At 43.0% G+C, this 24,299-nt stretch overlaps 1 protein-coding gene across 1 annotated transcript in view; it reads left to right on the top strand.

Moving 5' to 3' along the window:
- The window catches only part of astn1 (astrotactin 1), a 1,125,762-nt gene that overhangs the window by 978,811 nt on the left and 122,652 nt on the right, over positions 1–24,299 (top strand). Inside the window, exon 17 of the mRNA XM_060931185.1 lies at positions 17,883–18,151. Within this exon, the coding sequence (XP_060787168.1) occupies positions 17,883–18,151 (269 nt within the window). The remainder of the gene's footprint in view (positions 1–17,882; positions 18,152–24,299) is intronic.

Below are 24,299 nucleotides of genomic sequence, written 5' to 3'. Positions count from 1 at the left end.
TTGCCCATTTGGGACAAAGAAATAAATTGAACTGAACTGAACTCTTCCAGTGGACACCAGTGACTCGATGTACATTTCTGAAATGTGTACAGTGGTGCTTGAAAGTTTGTGAACCCTTTAGAATTTTCTATATTTCTGCATAAATATGACCTAAAACATCATCAGATTTTCACACAAGTCCTAAAAGTAGATAAAGAGAACCCAGTTAAACAAATGAGACAAAAATATTATCATTGGTCATTTATTTATTGAGAAAATCATCCAATATTACATATCTGTGAGTGGCAAAAGTATGTGAACCTTTGCTTTCAGTATCTGGTGTGACTCCCTTGTGCAGCAATAACTGCAACTAAATGTTTCCAGTAACTGTTGATCAGTCCTGCACACCGGCTTGGAGGAATTTTAGCCCGTTCCTCTGTACAGAACAGCTTCAACTCTGGGATGTTGGTGGGTTTCCTCACATGAACTGCTCGCTTCAGGTCCTTCCACAACATTTCGGTTGGATTAAGGTCAGAACTTTGACTTGGCCATTCCAAAACATTAACTTTATTTTTCTTTAACCATTCTTTGGTAGAACGACTTGGGTGCTTAGGATCATTGTCTTGCTGCATGACCCATCTTCTCTTGAGATTCAGTTCATGGACAGATGTCCTGACATTTTCCTTTAGAATGCGCTGCTATAATTCAGAATTCATTGTTCCATCAATGATGGCAAGTCGTCCTCACCCAGATGCAGCAAAACAGGCCCAAACCATGATACTACCACCACCATGTTTCACAGATGGGATAAGGTTCTCATGCTGGAATGCACTGTTTTCCTTTCTCCAAGCATAACACTTCTCATTTAAACCAAAGAGTTCTATTTTGGTCTCATCCGTCCACAAAACATTTTTCCAATAGCCTTCTGGCTTGTCCACGTGATCTTTAGCAAACTGCAGATGAGCAGCAATGTTCTTTTTGGAGAGCAGTGGCTTTCTCCTTGCAACCCTGCCATGCACACCATTGTTGTTCAGTGTTCTCCTGATGGTGGACTCATGAACATTAACATTAGCCAATGTGAGAGAGGCCTTCAGTTGCTTAGAAGTTACCCTGGGGTCCTTTATGATCTCGCTGACTATTACACGCCTTGCTCTTGGAGTGATCTTTGTTGGTTGACCACTCCTAGGGAGGATAACAATGGTCTTGAATTTCCTCCATTTGTGCACAATCTGTCTGACTGTGGATTGGTGGAGTCCAAACTCTTTAGAGATGGTTTTGTAACCTTTTCCAGCCTGATGAGCATTAACAACGCTTTTTCTGAGGTCCTCAGAAATCTCCTTTGTTCATGCCATGATACACTTCCACAAACATGTGTTGTGAAGATCAGACTTTGATAGATCCCTGTTCTTTAAATAAAACAGGGTGCCCACACACCTGACTGTCATCCCATTGATTGAAAACACCTGACTCTAATTTCACCTTCAAATTAACTGCTAATCCTAGAGGTTCACATACTTTTGCCACTCACAGATATGTAATATTGGATGATTTTCCTCAATAAATAAATGACCAAGGATAATATTTTTGTCTCATTTGTTTAACTGGGTTCTCTTTATCTACTTTTAGGACTTGTGTGAAAATCTGATGATGTTTTCGGTCATATTTATGCAGAAATATAGACAATTCTAAAGGGTTCACAAACTTTCAAGCACCACCGTATTTTAACTTACAGTGGAGGAAATAATTATTTGAGCCCTTGCTGATTTTGTAAGTTTGTCCACTGACAAAGAAATGAACATTCTATAATTTTAATGGTAGGTTTATTTTAACTGTGAGAGACAAAACATCTCATTATCTCTAGCCACTTTATCCTTCTACAGGATCACAGGCAAGCTGGAGCCTATCCCAGCTGACTACGGGCGAAAGGCGGGGTACACCCTGGACAAGTCGCCAGGTCATCACAGGGCTGACACATAGACACAGACAACCATTCACACCTATGGTCAATTTAGAGTCACCAGTTAACCTAACCTGCATGTCTTTGGACTGTGGGGGAAACCGGAGCACCCGGAGGAAACCCACGCGGACACAGGGAGAACATGCAAACTCCACACAGAAAGGCCCTCGCCGGCCCCAGGGCTCGAACCCAGGACCTTCTCACCCAGCTTCTTGCTTATGGTTTTGTAGCCCAGTCCAGCCTTGTGCAGCTCTACAATCTTGTCCCTGACATCCTTAGACAGCTCTTTGGTCTTGCCCATGTTGGAGAGGTTAGAGTCTGATTGATTGATTGATTGATTGATTGATTGATTGATTCTGTGGACAGGTGTCTTTTATACAGGTGTCAATTTAAGACAGCTGTCTTTAATGCAGTTAAAGAGTTGATTAGGAGTGTCTAACTGGTCTGTGGGAGCCAGAACTTTTAATGGTTGGTAGGGGATCAAATACTTATTTCACTCAACGACATGCAAATCAATTTATATATTTTATAAAATGTGATTTTCTTTTTGATATTCTATCTCTCACTTTTAAAATAAACCTACCCTTAAAATTATAGACTATTCACATCTTTGCCAGTGGGAAAACTTACAAAATCAGCAAGGGATCAAATAATTATTTACTCCACTGTATACTGGATTGTTATGGAGTGACTTCTGGCACAAGTATTTCCCTCAGGATTAATAAAGTTTATATATATAAAGGAGGTCAATTCAACCTCCTTAGGTACACACAGATTAACACCCTATATATCTCATCTCATCTCATTATCTCTAGCCACTTTATCCTGTTCTACAGGGTCACAGGCAAGCTGGAGCCTATCCCAGCTGACTACGGGCGAAAGGCAGGATACACCCTGGACAAGTCGCCAGGTCATCACAGGGCTGACACATAGACGCAGACAACCATTCACACTCACATTTATGGTCAATTTAGAGTCACCAGTTAACCTAACCTGCATGTCTTTGGACTGTGGGGGAAACTGGAGCACCCGGAGGAAACCCACGCGGACACGGGGAGAACATGCAAACTCCGCACAGAAAGGCCCTCGCCGGCCATGGGGCTCGAACCCGGACCTTCTTGCTGTGAGGCGACAGCGCTAACCACTACACCACCGTGCTGCTCCACCCTATCTCCCAAAATGTAAAATAGTTCTTCTCATTATCTCTAGCCGCTTTATCCTGTTCTACAGGGTCGCAGGCAAGCTGGAGCCTATCCCAGCTGACTACGGGCGAGAGTCAGGGTATACCCTGGACAAGTCGCCAGGTCATCACAGGGCTGACACATAGACACAGACAACCATTCACACATACGGTCAATTTAGAGTCACCAGTTAACCTAACCTGCATGTCTTTGGATTGTGGGGGAAACCGGAGCACCCGGAGGAAACCCACGCGGACACAGGGAGAACATGCAAACTCTGCACAGAAAGGCCCTCGCCGGCCACGGGGCTCGAACCCGGACCTTCTTGCTGTGAGGCAACAGCGCTAACCACTACACCACCATGCCGCCCCTGTAAAATAGTTTAAATTATTAATTACCACTTTATATATGTCATGCTGAATAAAATATATAAAAATATTATATTGTCAAACACTTTATATTTCATTGGTTTTTTTGGTAAAAAATGAACACTATTTGACCACCTCGACTGGATTTAGCAACTACTCATGCCTATATCGGGGACATGCATTGCAAAGAAGCTCTTTGTGATGCTGCTATTAAGACTCCTTCTGATGAGTAAGTTCAGGAAAACCACATACAGAAACAATGTTCATTGCTGAAGAGAGTCTCTCGGCTCTCTCTTTAGCCTTAAAGGGCAACGTTATTGGGAAACCTACCCCAGAATGTCAGGCAAAATCATAAAACAGTGAAACAAGCAATAGGTCAAGCAAGGCAAACAGGCTATCATAGACTAGACAGAATCAAAGACGAGAAACAGGAAATCAGGGATCAGGCAACCAAACAAGGAAATAAGGCTTGGTAATGTGTCAGCAATGCAACTCAATACTTCACAAAGTACGTGTGTTTTCACATTTTTTATACAGGCACGCTGATTGTGCCTTAATCCTGTGCAGGTGCCAGTCATTTACAGCACGCGCCAGAGTCCGCTTGGCACGTGCACTGTCTGGAGTGCACCCGAGAGTCTATCTGATGCACGTGCCAAGGCACACAATTGTGACACTCTTGCACGAAATTTGTATAGCAATTAATGTAGATATAAAAATAGAATAGAAGAACACCTTTACTGTCACTGCACAAATATACAATGAAGTTTCTTTTCATCATAGGAGAGCAAAGCCACTGTGCATGTACATGCCGCCACTCTTGGGCACTTCAGTCCAAGCCATCCCATGTTAACCTAACTGTATATTTTTGGACTGTGGAGGAAACCCACGCAGATACAGGGAGAACATGCAAAGTCCACACAGAAAGGACCCCATCGGCCATTGGGCTCAAACCCAGAACCTTCTTGCTGTGAGGCAACAGTGCTAACCTCTACACCACCATGCTGCCCATATCTTATGCCAAATTATTATGGCATGTTACAAAAAATAAAGAAAAAATCTGAGTTCCCATCTCCAATTTACAAGTCCGAATGCAGTTATTGCACGAGTCTGAGTCCAAGTCCGAGTCATTAGTGCTCAAGTCCAAGTCGAGTCACAAGTCCTTCAAATTAGGGCATGACTCAGACTCGAGTCCAAGTCCTGGACTCGAGTACTACAAGTCCATTAGAAATGTCCTCTCCAGAAAACACTCACCATATGATGAGGTTGTAAAGGAGTTTTTAAAAATACATTTGTCTCTTTTGAAGCAGAATACTCTGTTGTTGTACAATAAAAACTAGGACTTGAAACAAGTGCAAGACACATTTGCAGCAGAGCTTCACTTGTGGTTGAAATGTGTGTCCATCAAAAAGTGTCCTCTCTGGAAAACCACAAGGATTCTCACCACTTCACTTGTTATTACAGTTACCACCATGTACAAACATTGCTGCACAGTACTTGAAAATTTGTACTTAAAATCACATACATTTCACCAGTTTTTTACTTTGTGTACCTTACTCTTCCGTCTTGGATGGGATCACCACCTTATCGTGGTGAGGCAGTTTGCATGTCCCTGTGACCCTAAGAGCCATGTTGGCCAGAGTCTTGTACTCCTGGTCGGGTCACCCATGGTAAATAGGTTGAAAGTTTGGGACCACTCAAAGAGTGATTCCCTGGTGCTCCGGGTTGGGGGTTGGACTGAGAGCTGATAACCTTCTCCTGTAAAAAAAAAAAATAATAATAATAATTAAAAATTAAAAAAACAAACCAAAAAAAAAACCCTTTGGGATATTGTACCCTCACCTCATCACAGATAAGACTCCATGATGCAAGAGGGTGAAAACCAGGAGAAAGCCCTTGAGCAGATCAGGCTGTTGGTACACCCAAAAAGAACAATGAATATCAGCAACTGGAATGTACGGAGACTGTGTAGAAGTGAAAACATTGCACAAGTTGCAAGAGAGATGACAAGCAGAGAGGTACAGTAGATATCTTGGGGATAAGTAAGACACATTGGATTGGACAAGGAAAAGTTCAGCTTGCAGAGGGAGAAACCATAATTTACTCTGGCAGGGATGACAACAACCACAAAGAAGGAGTAGGCATACTGATATCAAAAAGAGCAGCAAGATCACTGATTGATTGGACCACAATAAGTGGCAGGATCATCCAAGGCAGGTTCTTTTCCAAACATTTTAAGTTGACAATTGTAAATATATACACATCCACAGAGGATGCAGACGATCAAACAAAGGATGGGTTCTATATAAAAGCTACAGGATGTACTAGATAGAAGGAATATACATGGTATCCTAGTTGTCACTGATGACATGAATGCCAGAGTGGGAAATGACAACATGCATTATGAAAAAGTTATGGGGAAACATGGACTAGGAAGAAGGAATGACAATGGTGAAAGGCTGTGTAAAATGTGTGACATGAATGAGCTTATTACAACAGGAAAGTTATTCCCACACAAAGGAATTCACAAGGAAACATGAGTCTCTCCAGATGGAACAACCAAGAATCAAATAGACTATGTGTTAGTTAACAAACACTTTAGAAATTCAGTGAAGGATACTAGAGTATACAGGTCAGCAGACATTGGAAGTTACCATTATTTCATATGCACAACAGTCAAATTGAGATTGAGAAAACAGCGAAAGGGGGGAAAATGCACCAGGGTTAATATGATACAGAGAAGCTGAAAAATGTCGATACCTTGGAGAAGTTTAACATCGCACTGAAAAATAGGTTTCAAGCCAGAGTTGAAAGAAGGTGAGGAAGTAGAGACTAGATTTCATGTGATGCAGAAGGTATATACAGAGACAGCAGAGGAAGTGTTGGGTAAGCCACGGAAGAAAAAGAAACCATGGATCAGCAAAAATTCATGCAGGCTGGTAGATGAAAGGGAGGAAATCAACAAGAAAATCCTAACCACACATTCAGAGAGAGTCAAAGAACTGTGAAGACGAAGTATAAAAATAAGGATGAGGAAGTGCAAAGAAGTTTGAAAGCAGACAAAAAGAAATGGAAGTAAAGCATTGCAAGTAAAGCAGAAGAAGCTGCAAGATGTCAACATATGAAAACTATGCAATAAAAGACCGAGGCAAAGTACAGCAGTTATAGACAAAAATGGTAACCTCATCAAAGGAGGTTCTTTCAAGATGGACAGAATACTTTAAAGAGGTGATAGAGAAGATCCAGATAACCCTATAACCTACAATGACAAATGTGGACCAGATGAACTGATTGAGGATATTTCAGTCAGCGAACCATCTATAGGAGAAGTAAGAACAGTTATAAAAAGGCTACAAAATGGAACATTGCCAGGAATTGATCCCATTATGGCAGAGCTACTGAAAGCAGACATAAATTTTTCAGCAACTAAGATCCATGAACTACTGAAGGCAATATGGAGAGATGAGAAAATCCCAGATAGTTGGAAGAAAGGACTTATCATCAAGCTGGCAAAGAAAGGGAATCAAAAAGAATGCAAGAATTCAAGAGGCATCACTCTACTCTCCATGGTGGAAAAGCTACTTGGCAGGATTATTATTGATCAGATAAGAGGTAGAGTACATAATAGGCTGAGAAAGGAACAGGCAGGATACAGGAAAGGATGGGGCACAACAGAGCAGCTCTTCATATTTTGTAACATCATCAAACAAGTACAGTAAGTTAGTGGCAAGCAACATTATATCTGAACTTCAGAGACTTTGAAAAGGCTTTTGATTCTATTCAGCATGAAAGCCAGTGGATCATCATGAGAAAGTATATAATACCAGACAAAATTGTGAGAATAGTGAAACTATTCTATGAATATTTTCAGTGTGCTGTAGAACACCAAGGAGAAGTAGAAAACTGGTTCAGTATCAGAACTGGAGTGAAACAAGGATGTAACATGTCCGGTTTTATATTTTTAATCATGATGGATTGGGTGATGAGGAGGACAGTTGGCAATGGTGAGAATGGCATACGGTGAAAGTTAACATCAAAACTCAATGACTAGACTTTGCGGATGATATATCCCTACTCTCCTTAACCAAACAACAAATGCAGGACAAAACAACAAGATTAGAGCAAGAAGAGCAGGACTTAATCCTCTGGGGTCTGAGTGTATTTTCTGGCACTAATGAGTTTGGCATACTCTGATTTTGTCAATTTCAACAAATCTAAGCAGTATTTTCAAAGTCATATTACTTTTTTGTATTCAGCACAAGTTCAGCTACAATAATATCTATGTAGTATGTATGTGTAGCGCTAGTCTGGGGCCAGTACTAGGAAAAAGCACTTAACATCTACTAGATTTGAAGGAGAGGTAGACCTAAGGAAAAAGAACAAGTTGAACAAATGACCAGTTTATTGTTTCACAATCGGTCATGCAACAACCACAGTACAAAACAGTGTAAAATAAAAAAAGTAGATTGTTTGGCAATTGTCAAATCCTTGTTAAAGAATTCAGTCCTTTCTGTGTGTGTGTGTGTGTGTGTGTGTGTGTGTGTAAAGTTCCCAGGATATAGTTCGTTCAGTCCATGCACAGTGTGTGCGTACAGGTTCCATGAGTTCCGTTCTGGTCCGGGTCTTTATGTGTACTGTACCTCTAACTACCTTACTACCTGTCTACCTGACGGGCAGGACTTGGAGCTGATGTCTTCTTGATAAATGAATCAGGTTTGTTCTGGATCATACGGTTGGCCACACCGCATCCACAACCTGGGTTTGGCTTGCCATCTCAGCATTCAGATTCACAGGATTCAGATTCACAGGATTCAGTTTCTTCTATATGCATAAAAAACAATCTACACAAAGTGCAGAATAATCAGTGTCTGTTTCCTAATTCTACTTCTTACATGAGATCTCTTCAACTTCTTTTCTACATGTGTAACCATTACCTGGATGCACTCAGATTACATTGGGGCAATAGAACAATATCACTGTAATCACTAATATAACATTAGAACTTCACTTGCTTAGAAGCTTGCATTTTCAAGGTGCTTCACAAAATAATAATGTACAAATAAAAATAAAGTATTTCACATTACTAAGCAAAATGCTCATATGTTTCTATACATCTTTTTCAGTAATATATTATGTGACAACTCATTACTATATCAAGTCAATATACTTGACTTAAACATAAAAATAATTTACAGTGTTTACACTTTAACTTTATTCAAGACATGCATTGGCTATTCGGATTCTATGCGTCCGCAATGCGTTTGCATAGTAAACCATTGCTACTAACGCAAGCTGTGCTAACCACTACTAATGTAAGCTGCATGGCTGAACCGTAAGTGCCACGCATCTTATAACATTCCAACTCACAACACTGACTCAACTCGCAGGCTGCACCAGTCAGTCAAGACGTTAGCTGTCTGTCTCTCAACGTCACCTCAACAATAGAGTAATCACCAGTGTGGGGTTAACATTTACTCTTTCTCTCTGACATTAAACATGGTATTAACTATAATAACAGGTTACTAAAGTTTGTTGGAATAGTGAGAATTACTATATTATTACTCCAATTGGTTTTAAAGAGGTAATCTTTCAAACAGCAACTTAAAAGCAGTATTAGTTCTTTCCTAAATTTGCGAGCATAATTCTAGTATTGACTAGCCAAAACGTGTTCACTCACTGGAGTTTCTAGTATCGGATTATTCAGTAGAATCACTTCAGTTGAACTCTCAAGCTGGACATCTAGTTGGGAAATAACCTTATTAGTGTAATTGCATGTAACTATGATAATATTTAGAGTGTTTTATATTATTTCATACAAGAATCTGGGAGGAGGCGGCACGGTGGTGTAGTGGTTAGAGCTGTCGCCTCACAGCAAGAAGGTCCGGGTTCGAGCCCCGTGGCTGGCGAGGGCCTTTCTGTGTGGAGTTTGCATGTTCTCCCCGTGTCCGCGTGGGTTTCCTCTGGGTGCTCCGGTTTCCCCCACAGTCCAAAGACATGCAGGTGAGGTTAACTGGTGACTCTAAATTGACCGTAGGTGTGAGTGTGAATGGTTGTCTGTGTCTATGTGTCAGCCCTGTGATGACCTGGTGACTTGTCCAGGGTGTACCCCGCCTTTCGCCCGTAGTCAGCTGGGATAGGCTCCAGCTTGCCTGTGACCCTGTAGAACAGGATAAAGCGGCTAGAGATAATGAGATGAGATGAGATGAGAATCCGGGAGCTTCTATCTCAACACGTTTCATGGGAATTTTTTTTGGGAAAAAAAATCTCTTATTCGTGGGGAGTTCCCTTGAACGGATACATAGTGTGCACTCTTTAGACAATAACTTTTACTACTCCTGAGGTTAGTAGCCCTAATTTCATGAGGGTTACATATGTCATGATTGTACTAAAAAAAACAACATAAATGAAGCTGTTGTAAAAAGCAGTTTTAGAACTGTGTTGGAATATGTGAAAAAACATTACCTTACCCATTGTGATGAACTGTTTTGATCACTTGCGGCGATTCTGTTCAGTCTTAAGAATGTATAGAATAGAATGCCTTTATTGCCACTGTACAAATGTACAATGAAATTTAGTTCATCATAGGAGAGCAAAGCCTAATCAAGCACAAAAACTTAAATCTGCTCCACTGATTTGGACAATTAACTGGCCATCAAAAAATGCATGTCCTATTGTTTTGGGATAAAGAGTTCACAGTGGGATGGGGTATTCAGTGAGAAGAGTAAAAAATTCCATTCCATTCAATGAGAAGAGTGAATACCCTTCCTACTGACAACTCTTAATCCCATCAGGTCAAGTGATCAAAATGGTTCACCACAATGGGTAATGTTTTTTTCACACATTCCAACACACTTTGAAAACTGCTTTTTACAACATCTTCATTTACAGTGGTGCTTGAAAGTTTGTGAATCCTTTAGAATTTTCTAAATTTCTGCATAAATATGACCTAAAACATCATCAGATTTTCACACAAGCCCTGAAAGTAGATAAAGAGAACCCAGTTAAACAAATGAGAGAAACATATTATACTTGGTCATTTATTTATTGAGGAAAATAATCCAATATTACATATCTGTGAGTGACAAAAGTATGTGAACCCCTAGGATTAGCAGTAAATTTGAAGGTGAAATTAGAGTCAGGTATTTTCAATAAATGGTATGACAATCAGGGGTGAGTGGGTGAAAGGTTATTTCACCTCTTGGTTACCCTCTCGAGATCAATGCCCTTGTGCCACCTGTAGAATTCTGGGGTGAAAACCGCGAAAGCAGACAGGGACCCAGAGATTGGGTAATAAACCATCGTTTATTCACAGTTTTCGCCAAAGATGGAACATCCACGAAAACTTTTTATACTTTTTGTTTATCTGTGTGAAGGCAGAATGTGTCTGTGTTTGTATGCGGATCACTGGCGTGAATAGGGGTGTGTGTGTGGGATGTGTGTGTGTGTTATGTGTGTGCGTCTTAGACCTTGGCGCTATGTGTGTGCATGAATAGGGGTGTGTGTGTGTTGTGTGTGTGCGTCGTAGCGTAGGAATGTGTGTGTATGCTTGATGTCAGTGCATCTATGTGTGTGCATATGTGTGTATGAATAAGTGTGTGTGTGGAAGAAAGAATTACATCAATCAGATGTACGTGTGTGTGTTTGACTTGCGTGCAAATGAGTGGACCTTGATCATCAGTGTGTGCGTAAATCATAGCATAATGACACATTTCTTGATCAATTCTGATGATATGATATGATAGCAAGGTACAGACAGATTGTAAAGGCCATTGTTTACGCACACTCTTAGGGCCTCTGCATGCTCTTGCGACAAGGCTTTCGCCGATAGCTTTTCGCAGACAGTTGTAATTTATCGTTGAGCGGGGAGTAATAGGAGTGCGTGATGTTATTCACCGCCACAACACAAGGGGTCGCAAAGTCGCTAGGAGTAGTTGGTGGGTGTGGTTAGTGGAGTGTTTATCCTCTGGTTACTTATAATGACTAGAACTGGAGTCATATAGATGTACGTACTTCCTCACTTCCTCGATCAACCGCTCTTCGTGCTGCTCCATCTTCGCTCATGTTTTTAAAAATGGCGGTTGTGAAAACAAAACAAACCGGGAAAGTAGGGAAGCGGAAGTGCGTGTACAGCGGATGTAGAGTGGACCAATCAGAGCACTCTTGTCTGCGATGCTGTCTGTGAGGCTGTCTGTGGTGGTCACAATTTTTGGGAGGTGCACGCAGAGCGTCTGCAAAGGGGGGGGCTTCGCAGACACCATCTGCGAGGACTGGGTTGTCAGCATAAATTGACCTTTAGGTCACAGGGCAATATGTACTTACGATAGCAATAGAATGTCTAAACAAAGAGACTATGTTTATTCTACAAAGTCTAGTCTAGGAAGGTCAACTGCATCAGAAATTAATGCCAAGTTACACAGAAATAGTTTAAAATAATAAAAGGATCTAAAACTAAAGGATGAAAAGCTAAAATATTAAAATCAAATTCTTAACAAATGATTCACCTTGTGCAGCAATAAGGCTAACATAAATCACATTCTGCGGCTATAAAACTAACATGAATCACTTAATGCAGCTTTAAATCTAACATTAAATTGAACAATTCAACACTGAAGAGACTGATTAAATCTAACAGTGGGCACTCTGTTTTAAAGAACAGGGATCTATCAAAGTCTGAAATGTATCATGGCACAAACAAAGGAGATTTCTGAGGACCTCAGAAAAAGTGTCGTTGATGCTCATCAGGCTAGAAAAGGTTACAAAACCATCTCTAAAGAGTTTGGACTGCACCAAGCCACAGTCAGACAGGTTGTGTACAAATGAAGGAAATTCAGGACCATTGTTACCCTCCCCAGGAGTGGTCGACCAACAAAGATCACTCCAAGAGCAAGGTGTGTAATTGTCGGCAAGGTCACAAAGGACCCCAGGGTAACTTCTAAGCAACTGAAGGCCTCTCTCACATTGGCTAATGTTAATGTTCATGAGTCCACCATCAGGAGAACACTGAACAACAATGGTGTGCATGGCAGGGTTGCAAGGAGAAAGCCACTGCTCTCCAAAAAGAACATTGCTGCTCGTCTGCAGTTTGCTAAAGATCACGTGGATAAGCCAGAAGGCTACTGGAAAAATGTTTTGTGGATGGATGAGACCAAAATAGAACTTTTTGGTTTAAATGAGAAGTGTTATGTTTGGAAAAAGGAAAACACTGCATTCCAGCATAAGAACCTTATCCCATCTATGAAACATGGTGGTGGTAGTATCATGTTTTGGGCCTGTTTTGCTGCATCTGGGCCAGGACAGCTTTCCATCATTGATGGAACAATGAATTCTGAATTATACCAGCGAATTCTAAAGGAAAATGTCAGGACATCTGTCCATGAACTGAATTTCCAGAGAAGGTGGGTCATACAGCAAGACAATGACCCTAAGCACACAAGTCACTCTACCAAAGAATGGTTAAAGGAGAATAAATATAATGTTTTGGAATGGCCAAGTCAAAGTCCTGACCTTAATCCAATCGAAATAATGTGGAAGGACCTGAAGTGAGCAGTTCATGTGAGGAAACCCACCAACATCCCAGAGATGAAGCTGTTCTGTAAGGAGGAATGAGCTAAAATTCCTCCAAGCTGGTGTGCAGGACTGATCAACAGTTACAGGAAACATTTAGTTGCAGTTATTGCTGCACAAGGGGTCACACCACATACTGAAAGCAAAGGTTCACATACTTTTGCCACTCACAGATATGTAATATTGGATCATTTTCCTCAATAAATAAATGACCAAGTAAAATATTTTTGTCTCGTTTGTTTAACTGGGTTCTCTTTATCTACTTTTAGGACTTGTGTGAAAATCTGATGATGTTTTAGGTCATATTTATGCAGAAATATAGAAAATTCTAAAGGGTTCACAAACTTTCAAGCACCACTGTAAATATTTCTTCTATTTCTTATGAGCATATTGGTTGATATGCATGTGCTATAGTGCATACAAAAGAAAAATGACTGAGCAATTTTTCCAGAGTTATGGTCGACCAACAAAGATCACTCCAAGAGCAAGGTGTGTAATAGTCGGCGAGGTCACAAAGGACCCCAGGGTAACTTCTAAGCAACTGAAGGCCTCTCTCACATGGGCTAATGTTAATGTTCATGAGTCCTCGAAGACATGGAGCTCTAACAAAATCTCAAGGAGAAAAAAGTTGAGATTGTATAAGACACCAGTGATACCAGTCCTATTATATGGTTGTGAGACGTGGAAAATGAACAAGGAAGACAAGAAAATGGTTGATGTGTTTCACATCAAGTGCCTATAAAGAATACTCAAAGTGCCCTGATAAGATCATGTAAGCACAGAGGAATTACTAGAGAAAGCAAGTATGAAACCATTGTGTGAGGAAATAAAGTGTCATAGGTGGATGATGATAGGCCACGTAATGAGGCAGGATCAGAACAGTGACTGCAACATAGCAATGACCTGGGCCCTAGAAGGCAAAAAGAAAAGAGGGAGACTAAAAACAACCTGGAGATAAACAGTGGAGAAAAGAGAGAGAGGAAGCAGGTTGGAAGTCCTGGAATGAAGTGCGAACAGCAGCAGCTGACAGGGAGAGGTGAAAGTGCTTTGTGAAGGCCTTATGTGCCACAAGGCACAAAGCAGATAGGTAACAGGTAATACCTTACTCTTGTGCACTATAAGAAAGCGGGTCAATTTTAGAAATACATTATATGCTGTCATCTCACCACAAGTAACATGCCTAGTGTATGATCTGTAGCTCAGAAATTCTATACAATTAATTTCTATCTCAAAATATAATTTTTTGGTAGCAGAGAAACAAAAAACTGAGGGTTGATTTTTGGACTATCATGGATCCGAAAAGTATACCCTGATTCTGAAACAGTCGGCAGTAATAGGCATCCATCAGTCTTCTTGATACTATGGATTCACACTTTGTTGAGTGAGTCTGTGAGAGGTGCTACAAGAGCAGCACCTGGTATGGCCAGTAAGGCCAATTTGTTTCTTGGTGTGAGGTTATCGATCCACTTATCAGGTTTGCACCCTAAATCACACACAACCAGTACAGTTGGTAGACCATGGCAAGGCAGCATCTTAGTGGCTGGGAGCTGCCCAGCTTGAGGCAGGTGGTAGCTGCCCAATAAGGCTGTGTTGGCCTCTCCCACCATTGTTTGGAGCCCCTGGCAGCTAACTCTTCACCAGTTGAGCTTGGGACTTAAAACTGGTAAATTGTTCCTCCCTGTGTTGTACCATCACTAAGTGACTAGTGATGATGGAGTGTTCTCTACAAAGTATGACTCCTGGGTGAAGTATAAGAAGGACAGGCTGCTACCCAGACAGCAAATCTTCCCTCTCTGTGTTACTGAAGTGGTCCAATGGAAAAGCTGGTGCTAATACGATCAGCTCCAGCACTGCTGCAGGAGCTGCCAAAAGAGAAGTGAGTTCACTGCCCAATTGCCTGTATGGCTCCTCTCTGGATTTTTCAGAGTTCACTCCCCTAGCCTTTGTGTAAAAATGCACAACCTACAAGGCATCAGGTGGGTTTGGAATCAGGGTTTTCCTTCCCTTAGATGAGCTACCAACCAAGATTGACAAGCCCCATCTGTCCGAAGCTATCTGATTTAAAGATGCCATAGACTTATCTTTTGCCCCTTCTCCTTGTCAGTAGAAACAGTTCCACTGTGAGAAGGCCAGGAATTGGACTTGGCTGTCAGAGGCTATTACACACACACACACACACACCATAGGAGCATTTTAAAGGAGATACATAGAACCTTGGGCGGCACGGTGGTGTAGTGGTTAGCGCTGTCGCCTCACAGCAAGAAGGTCCTGGGTTCGAGCCCCGGGGCTGGCGAGGGCCTTTCTGTGTGGAGTTTGCATGTTCTCCCCGTGTCCGCGTGGGTTTCCTCCGGGTGCTCCGGTTTCCCCCACAGTCCAAAGACATGCAGGTTAGGTTAACTGGTGACTCTAAATTGACCGTAGGTGTGAATGTGAGTGTGAATGGTTGTCTGTGTCTATGTGTCAGCCCTGTGATGACCTGGCGACTTGTCCAGGGTGTACCCCGCCTTTCGCCCATAGTCAGCTGGGATAGGCTCCAGCTTGCCTGCGACCCTGTAGAAGGATAAAGCGGCTAGAGATAATGAGATGAGACACAGAACCTTTATTTTTAAATACATTTCTGAGTGGATAGTATCTCCATCCTTGACTCTTGTATGCCTCATAATTGGGAATTAAAAATATATATACATTTTTGAGAGTTAAAAATCGACTGCAAAGTTGGCATTCGAGCTGCCCTGCTGAACCAGCCAGCCCTGGGAGGATGATGTCACAGCTATAGTTATAGCTATAGACCAGTGCTATAGACCAAAGCCAGACTCAGCAGGTGAGAGTAGTTGCAATGGCCTCTTCGTTTGGATTTATTGGAGATTCTTTGGATTCCTCAGAGAGTAGTACATGTGACTGTGATAGTCCTGAAATTGAAGTGTGCGTACATACTACTGCTGTACACGTAGAACCGTATCAGTTTGAACCATCGGAAAGTGAATCCGATAGTAACACATCGGCCATGGAGGCCCCCACCTTACGAAATAAAGCCAGATAACAAAGCCGTCGAGAGAACTGGATGGAATTGAACTGACAGTCTCATGTGACTCTCATTAAAACAGGATAGGTGTTACAACTTGTGCAACATACATGTACATGCATGCATTTTCACTGATAAAATGTAAAAGGCTAATTAAGTAATCAGATGAACTGAGACAATCACATTCTGAAGCAAATTAATAATCTTATACCAGGAACTTAAATACACAATACAAGTTAACTGTATTAATCTAAATGCAGGTAAACAACGAGTGTTGTTGTTTTTGTTATGTAACCAAATGAGAGTCGCATCTTACCCATCTGCATTCTCGCTTCTTGAAGGCCGAGCTTGTGGCCTTTAACGCTTTAACCACCATTTGCAGCGTTTGATGAGTTCCTGGTCAAACAGACCAGACAGTTTGGCTCACAGTGCTTTTCCTTATTGCCTGTATCTCTCTGCGATTAATTAAACTCCATAAAGAGCTTTTAAATCTATACTCACTGAAAGAGCCTCAAGGTGCTCATCGACTGATGCATGGTATCACACTGAACCTCAGATGAGGATGCCAGCTTGTCCCAAGATCATGAGCAGACATTAAATAACAAAAGATCTTTTGCTTGAATCCCTCCTCCAAGAAACCAGCTTTAATTAAATAGCTTGTTAGAGGAGGGGATTTCAGATATAAGGTCTCTCTCTCTGTCTGTCTGTCTCTGTGTGTGTGTGTGTGTGTTCAGTGGATTGATGGGGGCTTGAGTTGGCTCTGCTCATTTATGGAGTGTAGCACTTGGGGGAAGCAATTTCACTTATTTATTTGTCTCCTGTTTCCAGAGACGAGGAACAAGATAACCCTCACAGAGTATAGGCTGAAAGAACAGTGGGTTGCAGTATAAACTTCTCATTAGACCCATAAAACTATGTCTTTTTTAAGTATGAAGGCTTGCACAAGCAATATGTTATTCCCTAATTGTCTACTGAACTCAGAAATTGCTTGCCTATTTGACAAATTCAGCAGAGTAAGCTAAAGTTGCTCCAAATTCTTTTAGAGTAGAGAAAATGGAGATAAAAATGATCAGAGACAGAGTTTGCTTAGATTATGTTTCACTAAACTTTTGATGATATACATTTGCTTTGGGAGGACCAGGTCTCATCTTGAGCAGCAGGTAGGGAGTAGCACTGAAATGTATGCCCTCTGGTCATAACAGACTTCTACTAGTTTCAAGAGCACCCATTTGCAATTCTGATGTTTACAGAAGGAGCCATTAGATGAAAAACATACACACACTGTGTCAAGTTTTGCTGTGATAGGTTGCTTAGAACATATTGTTTGTTTGTTTGTTTGTTTGTTTGTTTTTTTAAGACGATTACCCTCATTAAAAACTGATTGCATGAATCTGATATATGAATATTCAATTTATAAATGCTCCCAAGTCTACACATTCCTACTGATTTGAAACAAAAGCAATAATATGGATGCAGTCCTGTCCTAACTCAGGCTGAACTCAGACTGAATGAAAACATCTGAATTAACATTAACGTCTGCTTTAAAATTTGATCATTCATATTTGTTCCCCAGGAATCAGTTTCTGTTGTTATCTTTCAATAATGCTTGACTCATTTTCATTCAAAGATTATTCATGCTCTTTTGCATTATTACCATCAGTTTTAGACATAACTGCTCCAATTTTAAACATTAAATAACTGACAGTAAAGAATACCAGACTGTTATTTGTTTAAAAAGCATTGCATTCACTTGTATTCAACTAAATGTTGTTACTTTTTCAATACTGATTACATAAAAGCATTTCCTGTTGCAGGTAACTCTCCATCTGATGAGTCAGAAGAACGAGATAAAGATGCACACACACTCACCTATCCAGCTTATGTAGCTAGCCTGCTGGACTCAGGAGCCAAGCGCTTGTCAGCAGGTGTGCGCATGGACTGCAGTAGTCAGGGCCAGTGTCCACCCTCATGCCATCTGTGCCACATGAGCCCTGGGACCCCAAGGCCCACAGAGCCTGTGCTACTCCAAGTCACCAAGGCAGCACCCATCTATGAGCTTGTCAGCAACAATGAAACCTACCAGGTGTGTCTCTCAGATTAGCTCATTATTAGTTGCACTATAAATTCAATGTCACACTACTATACTGCAACACTCTTGTTTAGGCCTGTACACAGTGATAATTAACTGGGACCCCATGTTCAGAAAAAACTTGTTCACTGCCCATAAAAAAAAAAAGTTTGTTTATTGATTTCTTTCAAATTCAAATTTTATTGGTCACACACAACCATACAAAGTACGACTTCCAGTGAAATGTTTTTACGACTGCTTGGTGACAAAAACAGAAGTTACATGAAACAGCATTTACTTGCGGGCGGCACGGTGGTGTAGTGGTTAGCACTGTCGCCTCACAGCAAGAAGGTCCGGGTTCGAGCCCCGTGGCCGGTGAGGGCCTTTCTGTGCAGAGTTTGCATGTTCTCCCCGTGTCCTCGTGGGTTTCCTCCGGGTGCTCAGGTTTCCCCCACAGTCCAAAGACATGCAGGTTAACTGGTGACTCTAAGGTGAGTGTGAATGGTTGTCTATGTGTCAGCCCTGTGATGACCTGGCGACTTGTCCAGGGTGTACCTCGCCTTTGCTTTGCTTTTTATAGCTTCCTTTCACTCACTCACTCATGCGTTGTGGTCGGCGAGAGAGACCTTTTTCTCTGCTCTCTCTCTCCTTTTATGCTCCATCCCTGTAACAAACACCCACATTAATTGACAGCAGGTGACGTAGCCACTTACCTTCCCCGACCCCGCCCTCCATTCACAGACTGCTGCTTGGCCACGCCCCCACTGCCCGACTCAGGCCGGAGAGCCATCTGGCCTGAAGCTGACCCCCCCCCGACAGGACAGGAAGTCCACCACCAACATCTGCACCCCCGTCCTGTGGATCACCTCGAACTTAAATGGCTGGAAAGCGAGATACCAACAGGTGATCTGCACATTGGCATCCTTCATGCGGTGGAGCCGCTGGAGGGGTGAGTGGTCCGAACATAGAGTGAAAGGGTGCCCCAGCAGGTAGTATCGGAGGGCGGGGGTCGCCCACTTGATGGTGAGACACTTCTCGATTGCGCGAAAGCAAGTACAGCACATCGACAGTATCCGGCTGATGTACAGCACGGGGCGCTCCTTACCCTCCACCTTCTGGGACAAAATGGCCCCCAGCCCTCTGTCCGATGCATCAGTCTGCAAAATAAAGGGGAGCGTGAAGTCAGGGGAGTGCAAAAGTGGCCCCCCACACAGTGCAGCTTTTACCTCAGAGAAGGCTTGTTGGCACTGCTCCGTCCACTGAACCCGATCTGGAGCCCCCTTTTTAGTGAGATCGGTTCACAGGCTGGTGATGTCTGAATAATTAGATAGAAACCTACGATAATAGCCAGCCAGCCCCAAGAATTGTCTCACCTCCTTTTTGGTCTTGGACCTTGAGCAGGCCGCAATCACTGCAGTCTTGTTAATTTGGGGACGCACCTGCCCATGGCCCAAGTGGAACCCCAGATACCATACTTCCACCTGCCCAATCACACACTTTTTTGGGTTAGCTGTGAGGCCCGCTTGCCTCAGTGACTTTAGAATGGCCCTCAGGTGTTCCAAGTGCGGCAGCCAATCTCATTTCATTATCTCTAGCCGCTTTATCCTGTTCTACAGGGTTGCAGGCAAGCTGGAGCCTATCCCAGCTGACTATGGGCGAAAGGCGGGGTACACCCTGGACAAGTCACCAGGTCATCACAGGGCGGACACAGACACAGACAACTATTCACACTCACATTCACATCTACGGTCAAGTTAGAGTCACCAATTAACCTAACCTGCATGTCTTTGGACTGTAGGGGAAACCGGAGCACCCGGAGGAAACCCACGCAGACATGGGGAGAACATGCATACTCTGCACAGAAAGGCCCTCGCCGGCCACGGGGCTCAAACCTGGACCTTCTTGCTGAGAGGCGACAGCACTAACCACTACACCACCGTGCCACCCCCGCGGCCAATCATGACTGTAAATTTTGATGTCGTTTAGATAGGCGGCTGCATAGGCAGCGTGAGGGCGGAGGACCCAGTCCATAAGCTGCTGGAACATAGCAGGCGCCCCAAACAACCCAAAAGGGAGCATGACAAAATTGGTGTAAACCAAACGGTGTGGAAAAGGCCATTTTCTCTCAGGATAGAGGAATCAAGGGGATCTGCCAATATCCCTTTGTTAGATCCAGTGTCGAATAAAAGTGAGCAGCGCCTAACCGATCAAGCAACTCATCAATGCAAGGCATTGGGTATGTGTCAAATTTAGACACCGCGTTGACCTTTCTATAGTCTACACAGAACCGGACCGACCCATTGGTCTTGGGAACCAGGACCACTGGGCTGCTCCAGTCACTGTGGGACTCCTCGATTATGCCCATTTCAAGCATGGCCTTGAGTTTGTCCCGAACCACCTTTTTCTTGTGTTCGGGCAAGTGGTAAGGGCGGCTACGCATTACCACCCCCGGGGGCGTTTCGATGTGGTGTTCTATGAGGTGGGTACGACCAAGAAGGGGTGAGAACACATTGGAAAATTCATTCTGCAACTTGGCTACCTCCGTGAGTTGGTCTGGTGAGAGGTGGTCTCCACAAGGGACTGGAGTGGTCCGAGATGTTATCTTTTTTACCTCTGGCCCCAGCTCCGCCTTCTCTGGGACTACTGATGCCAATGCCACGGGGACCCCCTCATTCCAGCATTTTAAAAGGTTGAGGTGGTAGATTTGCAATGCCCCGCACCTATCCATTCATCTCACCTCATAGTTGACATCCCCGACTTGCTGTGTGACCTCAAAGGGCCCTTGCCACTTGGCGACAAATTTATAACTCGACGTGGGCAATAATATGGGCACTTTGTCTCCCGGCGTGAACTCTAAGGCACGTGCCCCTGTCATACAGCCGGCTTTGACGTTCTTGTGCCTGCCGCAAATTCTCCTGGGTTAGGTGCGTGAGGGTGTGGAGTTTTGTACGCAAGTCAAAAACGTACTGGATTTCATTTTTACTAGGTGAAGGTCCCTCCTCCCAATTTTCCTGTAGCACGTCCAGAATGCCATGTGGCTTACGCCCATATAATAATTCAAAGGGAGAAAACCTTGTGGAGGCTTGCGGGATTTCTCATACTGTGAATAACAGGGGCTCGAGCAACTTATCCCAATTACGCGCATCTTCACCTACGAATTTCTGGATTATGTTCTTGAGGGTTTGGTTAAATTGCTCTACTAAGCCATCCGTTTGTGGGTGATAGACACTGGTGCGGATAGACTTAATCCCCAGTAACCCATACAGTTCGCACAGTGTGCGTGACATAAACGAAGTGCTTTGGTCTGTCAGGGTTTCTTTTGGAATCCCAACCCGGGAGATAAAGCGGAAGAGTGCTTCCACAATAATGCATGCTGAGATATTGCGGAGAGGCACTGCTTCCGGATATCGCGTTGTATAGTCCACCAGAACTAAAATAAAGAAATATCCCCATGCTGACCAATCTAATGGCCCGACGAGATCCATCCCAATTTGCTCAAACGGGGTCTCAATTAGAGGGAGAGGGCTCAACGGCGCATTTGGAGTGGCCGCGGGATTTACTAATTGGCATTCACGGCACGCTGCACACCTCCGACAGACATCCCCGCGAATCCCTGGCCAATAGAACCGGGCCATTATTTGGGCTAGTGTTTTATCTTGCCCTAGGTGTCCAGTCATGGGATTAAAGTGAGCCGCATGGAATATGAGTGCCATGGGATTAAAGTGAGCCGCATGGAATATGAGTTCCCTGCGGCTCTTTGGAATTAACAACTAGGTTATTCATTCCTTAGTTTGAGTGTCCTGTGTCATTCGGTACAATCTATCTTTAATAATGGCAAAATAAGGGAAGGTCAGTGCCGCACTTGGCTTAAGAGTTTGACCATCGATTACTCTCAAATGCATGCCACAGAGTCTTGTCTCACAACTGCTCTAATGGGAACTCCCCAAGGGAATCCCTGAGAGAAGGAGGAGCAGGCTGCTCCTTGCTCTGACACATTGTTGACGTAGACGGCTCTGTGACAGCTTCTCCAGAACAATGCCACACTGGGGTCTTCCCATGACCTACTAGTGCAGGACCCACTATGTGTTAAATATTCCGTCTGATTTTTAAACCCTAGCCAATCAGTACCCAAAATCAACAAGTGGGTGAGACAGGGACTAACCACCGCCTTTATTCTATGCATTTGGCCCCGGAATAGAATATGGACAGACACTAGAGGATAGAGGGTGAAGATCCCCGTGCACACACAACACTTTCACCGCTTGTGCTCCCCCCAATGCCTCACCTTGTACCAGGCATTGGTGAATGGAGGTCTGATTACAACCACGATTCCAAAAAAGTTGGGACAAAGTACAAATCGTAAATAAAAACGGAATGCAATGATGTGGAAGTTTCAAAATTCCATATTTTATTCAGAATAGAACATAGATGACATATCAAATGTTTAAACTGAGAAAATGTATCATTTAAAGAGAAGAAATAGGTGATTTTAAATTTCATGACAACAACTCATCTCAAAAAAGTTGGGACAAGGCCATGTTTACCACTGTTAGACATCCCCTTTTCTCTTTACAACAGTCTGTAAACGTCTGGGGACTGAGGAGACAAGTTGCTCAAGTTTAGGGATAGGAATGTTAACCCATTCTTGTCTAATGTAGGATTCTAGTCGCTCAACTGTCTTAGGTCTTTTTTGTCGTATCTTCCGTTTTATGATGCGCCAAATGTTTTCTATGGGTGAAAGATCTGGACTGCAGGCTGGCCAGTTCAGTACCCAGACCCTTCTTCTACGTAGCCATGATGCTGTAATTGATGCAGTATGTGGTTTGGCATTGTCACGTTGGAAAATGCAAGGTCTTCCCTGAAAGAGACGTCGTCTGGATGGGAGCATATGTTGCTCTAGAACCTGGATATACCTTTCAGCATTGATGGTGTCTTTCCAGATGTGTAAGCTGCCCATGCCACACGCACTAATGCAACCCCATACCATCAGAGATGCAGGCTTCTGAACTGAGCGCTGATAACAACTTGAGTCGTCCTTCTCCTCTTTAGTCTGAATGACACAGCGTCCCTGATTTCCATAAAGAACTTCAAATTTTGATTCATCTGACCACAGAACAGTTTTCCACTTTGCCACAGTCCATTTTAAATTAGCCTTGGCCCAGAGAAGACGTCTGCGCTTCTGGATCATGTTTAGATACGGCTTCTTCTTTGAACTATAGAGTTTTAGCGGGCAATGGTGGATGGCACGGTGAATTGTGTTCACAGATAATGATCTCTGGAAATATTCCTGAGCCCAATTTGTGATTTCCAATACAGAAGCATGCCTGTATGTGATGCAGTGCCGTCTAAGGGCCCGAAGATCACGGGCACCCAGTATGGTTTTCTGGCCTTGACCCTTACGCACAGAGATTCTTCCAGATTCTCTGAATCTTTTGATGATATTATGCACTGTAGATGATATGTTCAAACTCTTTGCAATTTTACAGTGTCAAACTCCTTTCTGATATTGCTCCACTATTTGTTGGTGCAGATTTAGGGGATTGGTGATCCTCTTCCCATCTTTACTTCTGAGAGCCACCGCCACTCGAAGATGCTCTTTTTATACCCAGTCATGTTAATGACCTATTGCCAATTGACCTAATGAGTTGCAATTTGGTCCTCCAGCTGTTCCTTTTTTGTCCCTTTAACTTTTCCAGCCTCTTATTGCCCCTGTCCCAACTTTTTTGAGATGTGTTGCTGTCATGAAATTTCAAATGAGCCAATATTTGGCATGAAATTTCAAAATGTCTCACTTCCGACATTTGATATGTTGTCTATGTTCTATTGTGCATACAATATCAGTTTTTGAGATTTGTAAATTATTGCATTCCATTTTTATTTACAATTTGTACTTTGTCCCAACTTTTTGGGAATCGGGGTTGTACAACCGGAATCCACCAAAGCATGATATGCATTCCCTTGAATACTCACCAGTATGCGATACATTCTGGCCCGATTGGGGCAGTTTCTGGCACATCGGGGATCCGGATTACAGCACCCACCTCTCTTGCAGATCTCTGACCCTGGAGGTACTCCGATTCCCCAACGCACCAGCACACTGGCCCAGGCTTTCCCTCTACAGTGGTGTTATGGGTGTCACTCACCTAAGGGTGAGACAACATAG

Source organism: Neoarius graeffei, chromosome 1 (assembly GCF_027579695.1).
Source record: "Neoarius graeffei isolate fNeoGra1 chromosome 1, fNeoGra1.pri, whole genome shotgun sequence".
Classification (NCBI taxonomy): domain Eukaryota; kingdom Metazoa; phylum Chordata; class Actinopteri; order Siluriformes; family Ariidae; genus Neoarius; species Neoarius graeffei.
The sequence above is the reverse complement of the archived record's forward strand: the minus strand, read 5'-3'. Positions and strand labels throughout refer to the sequence as shown.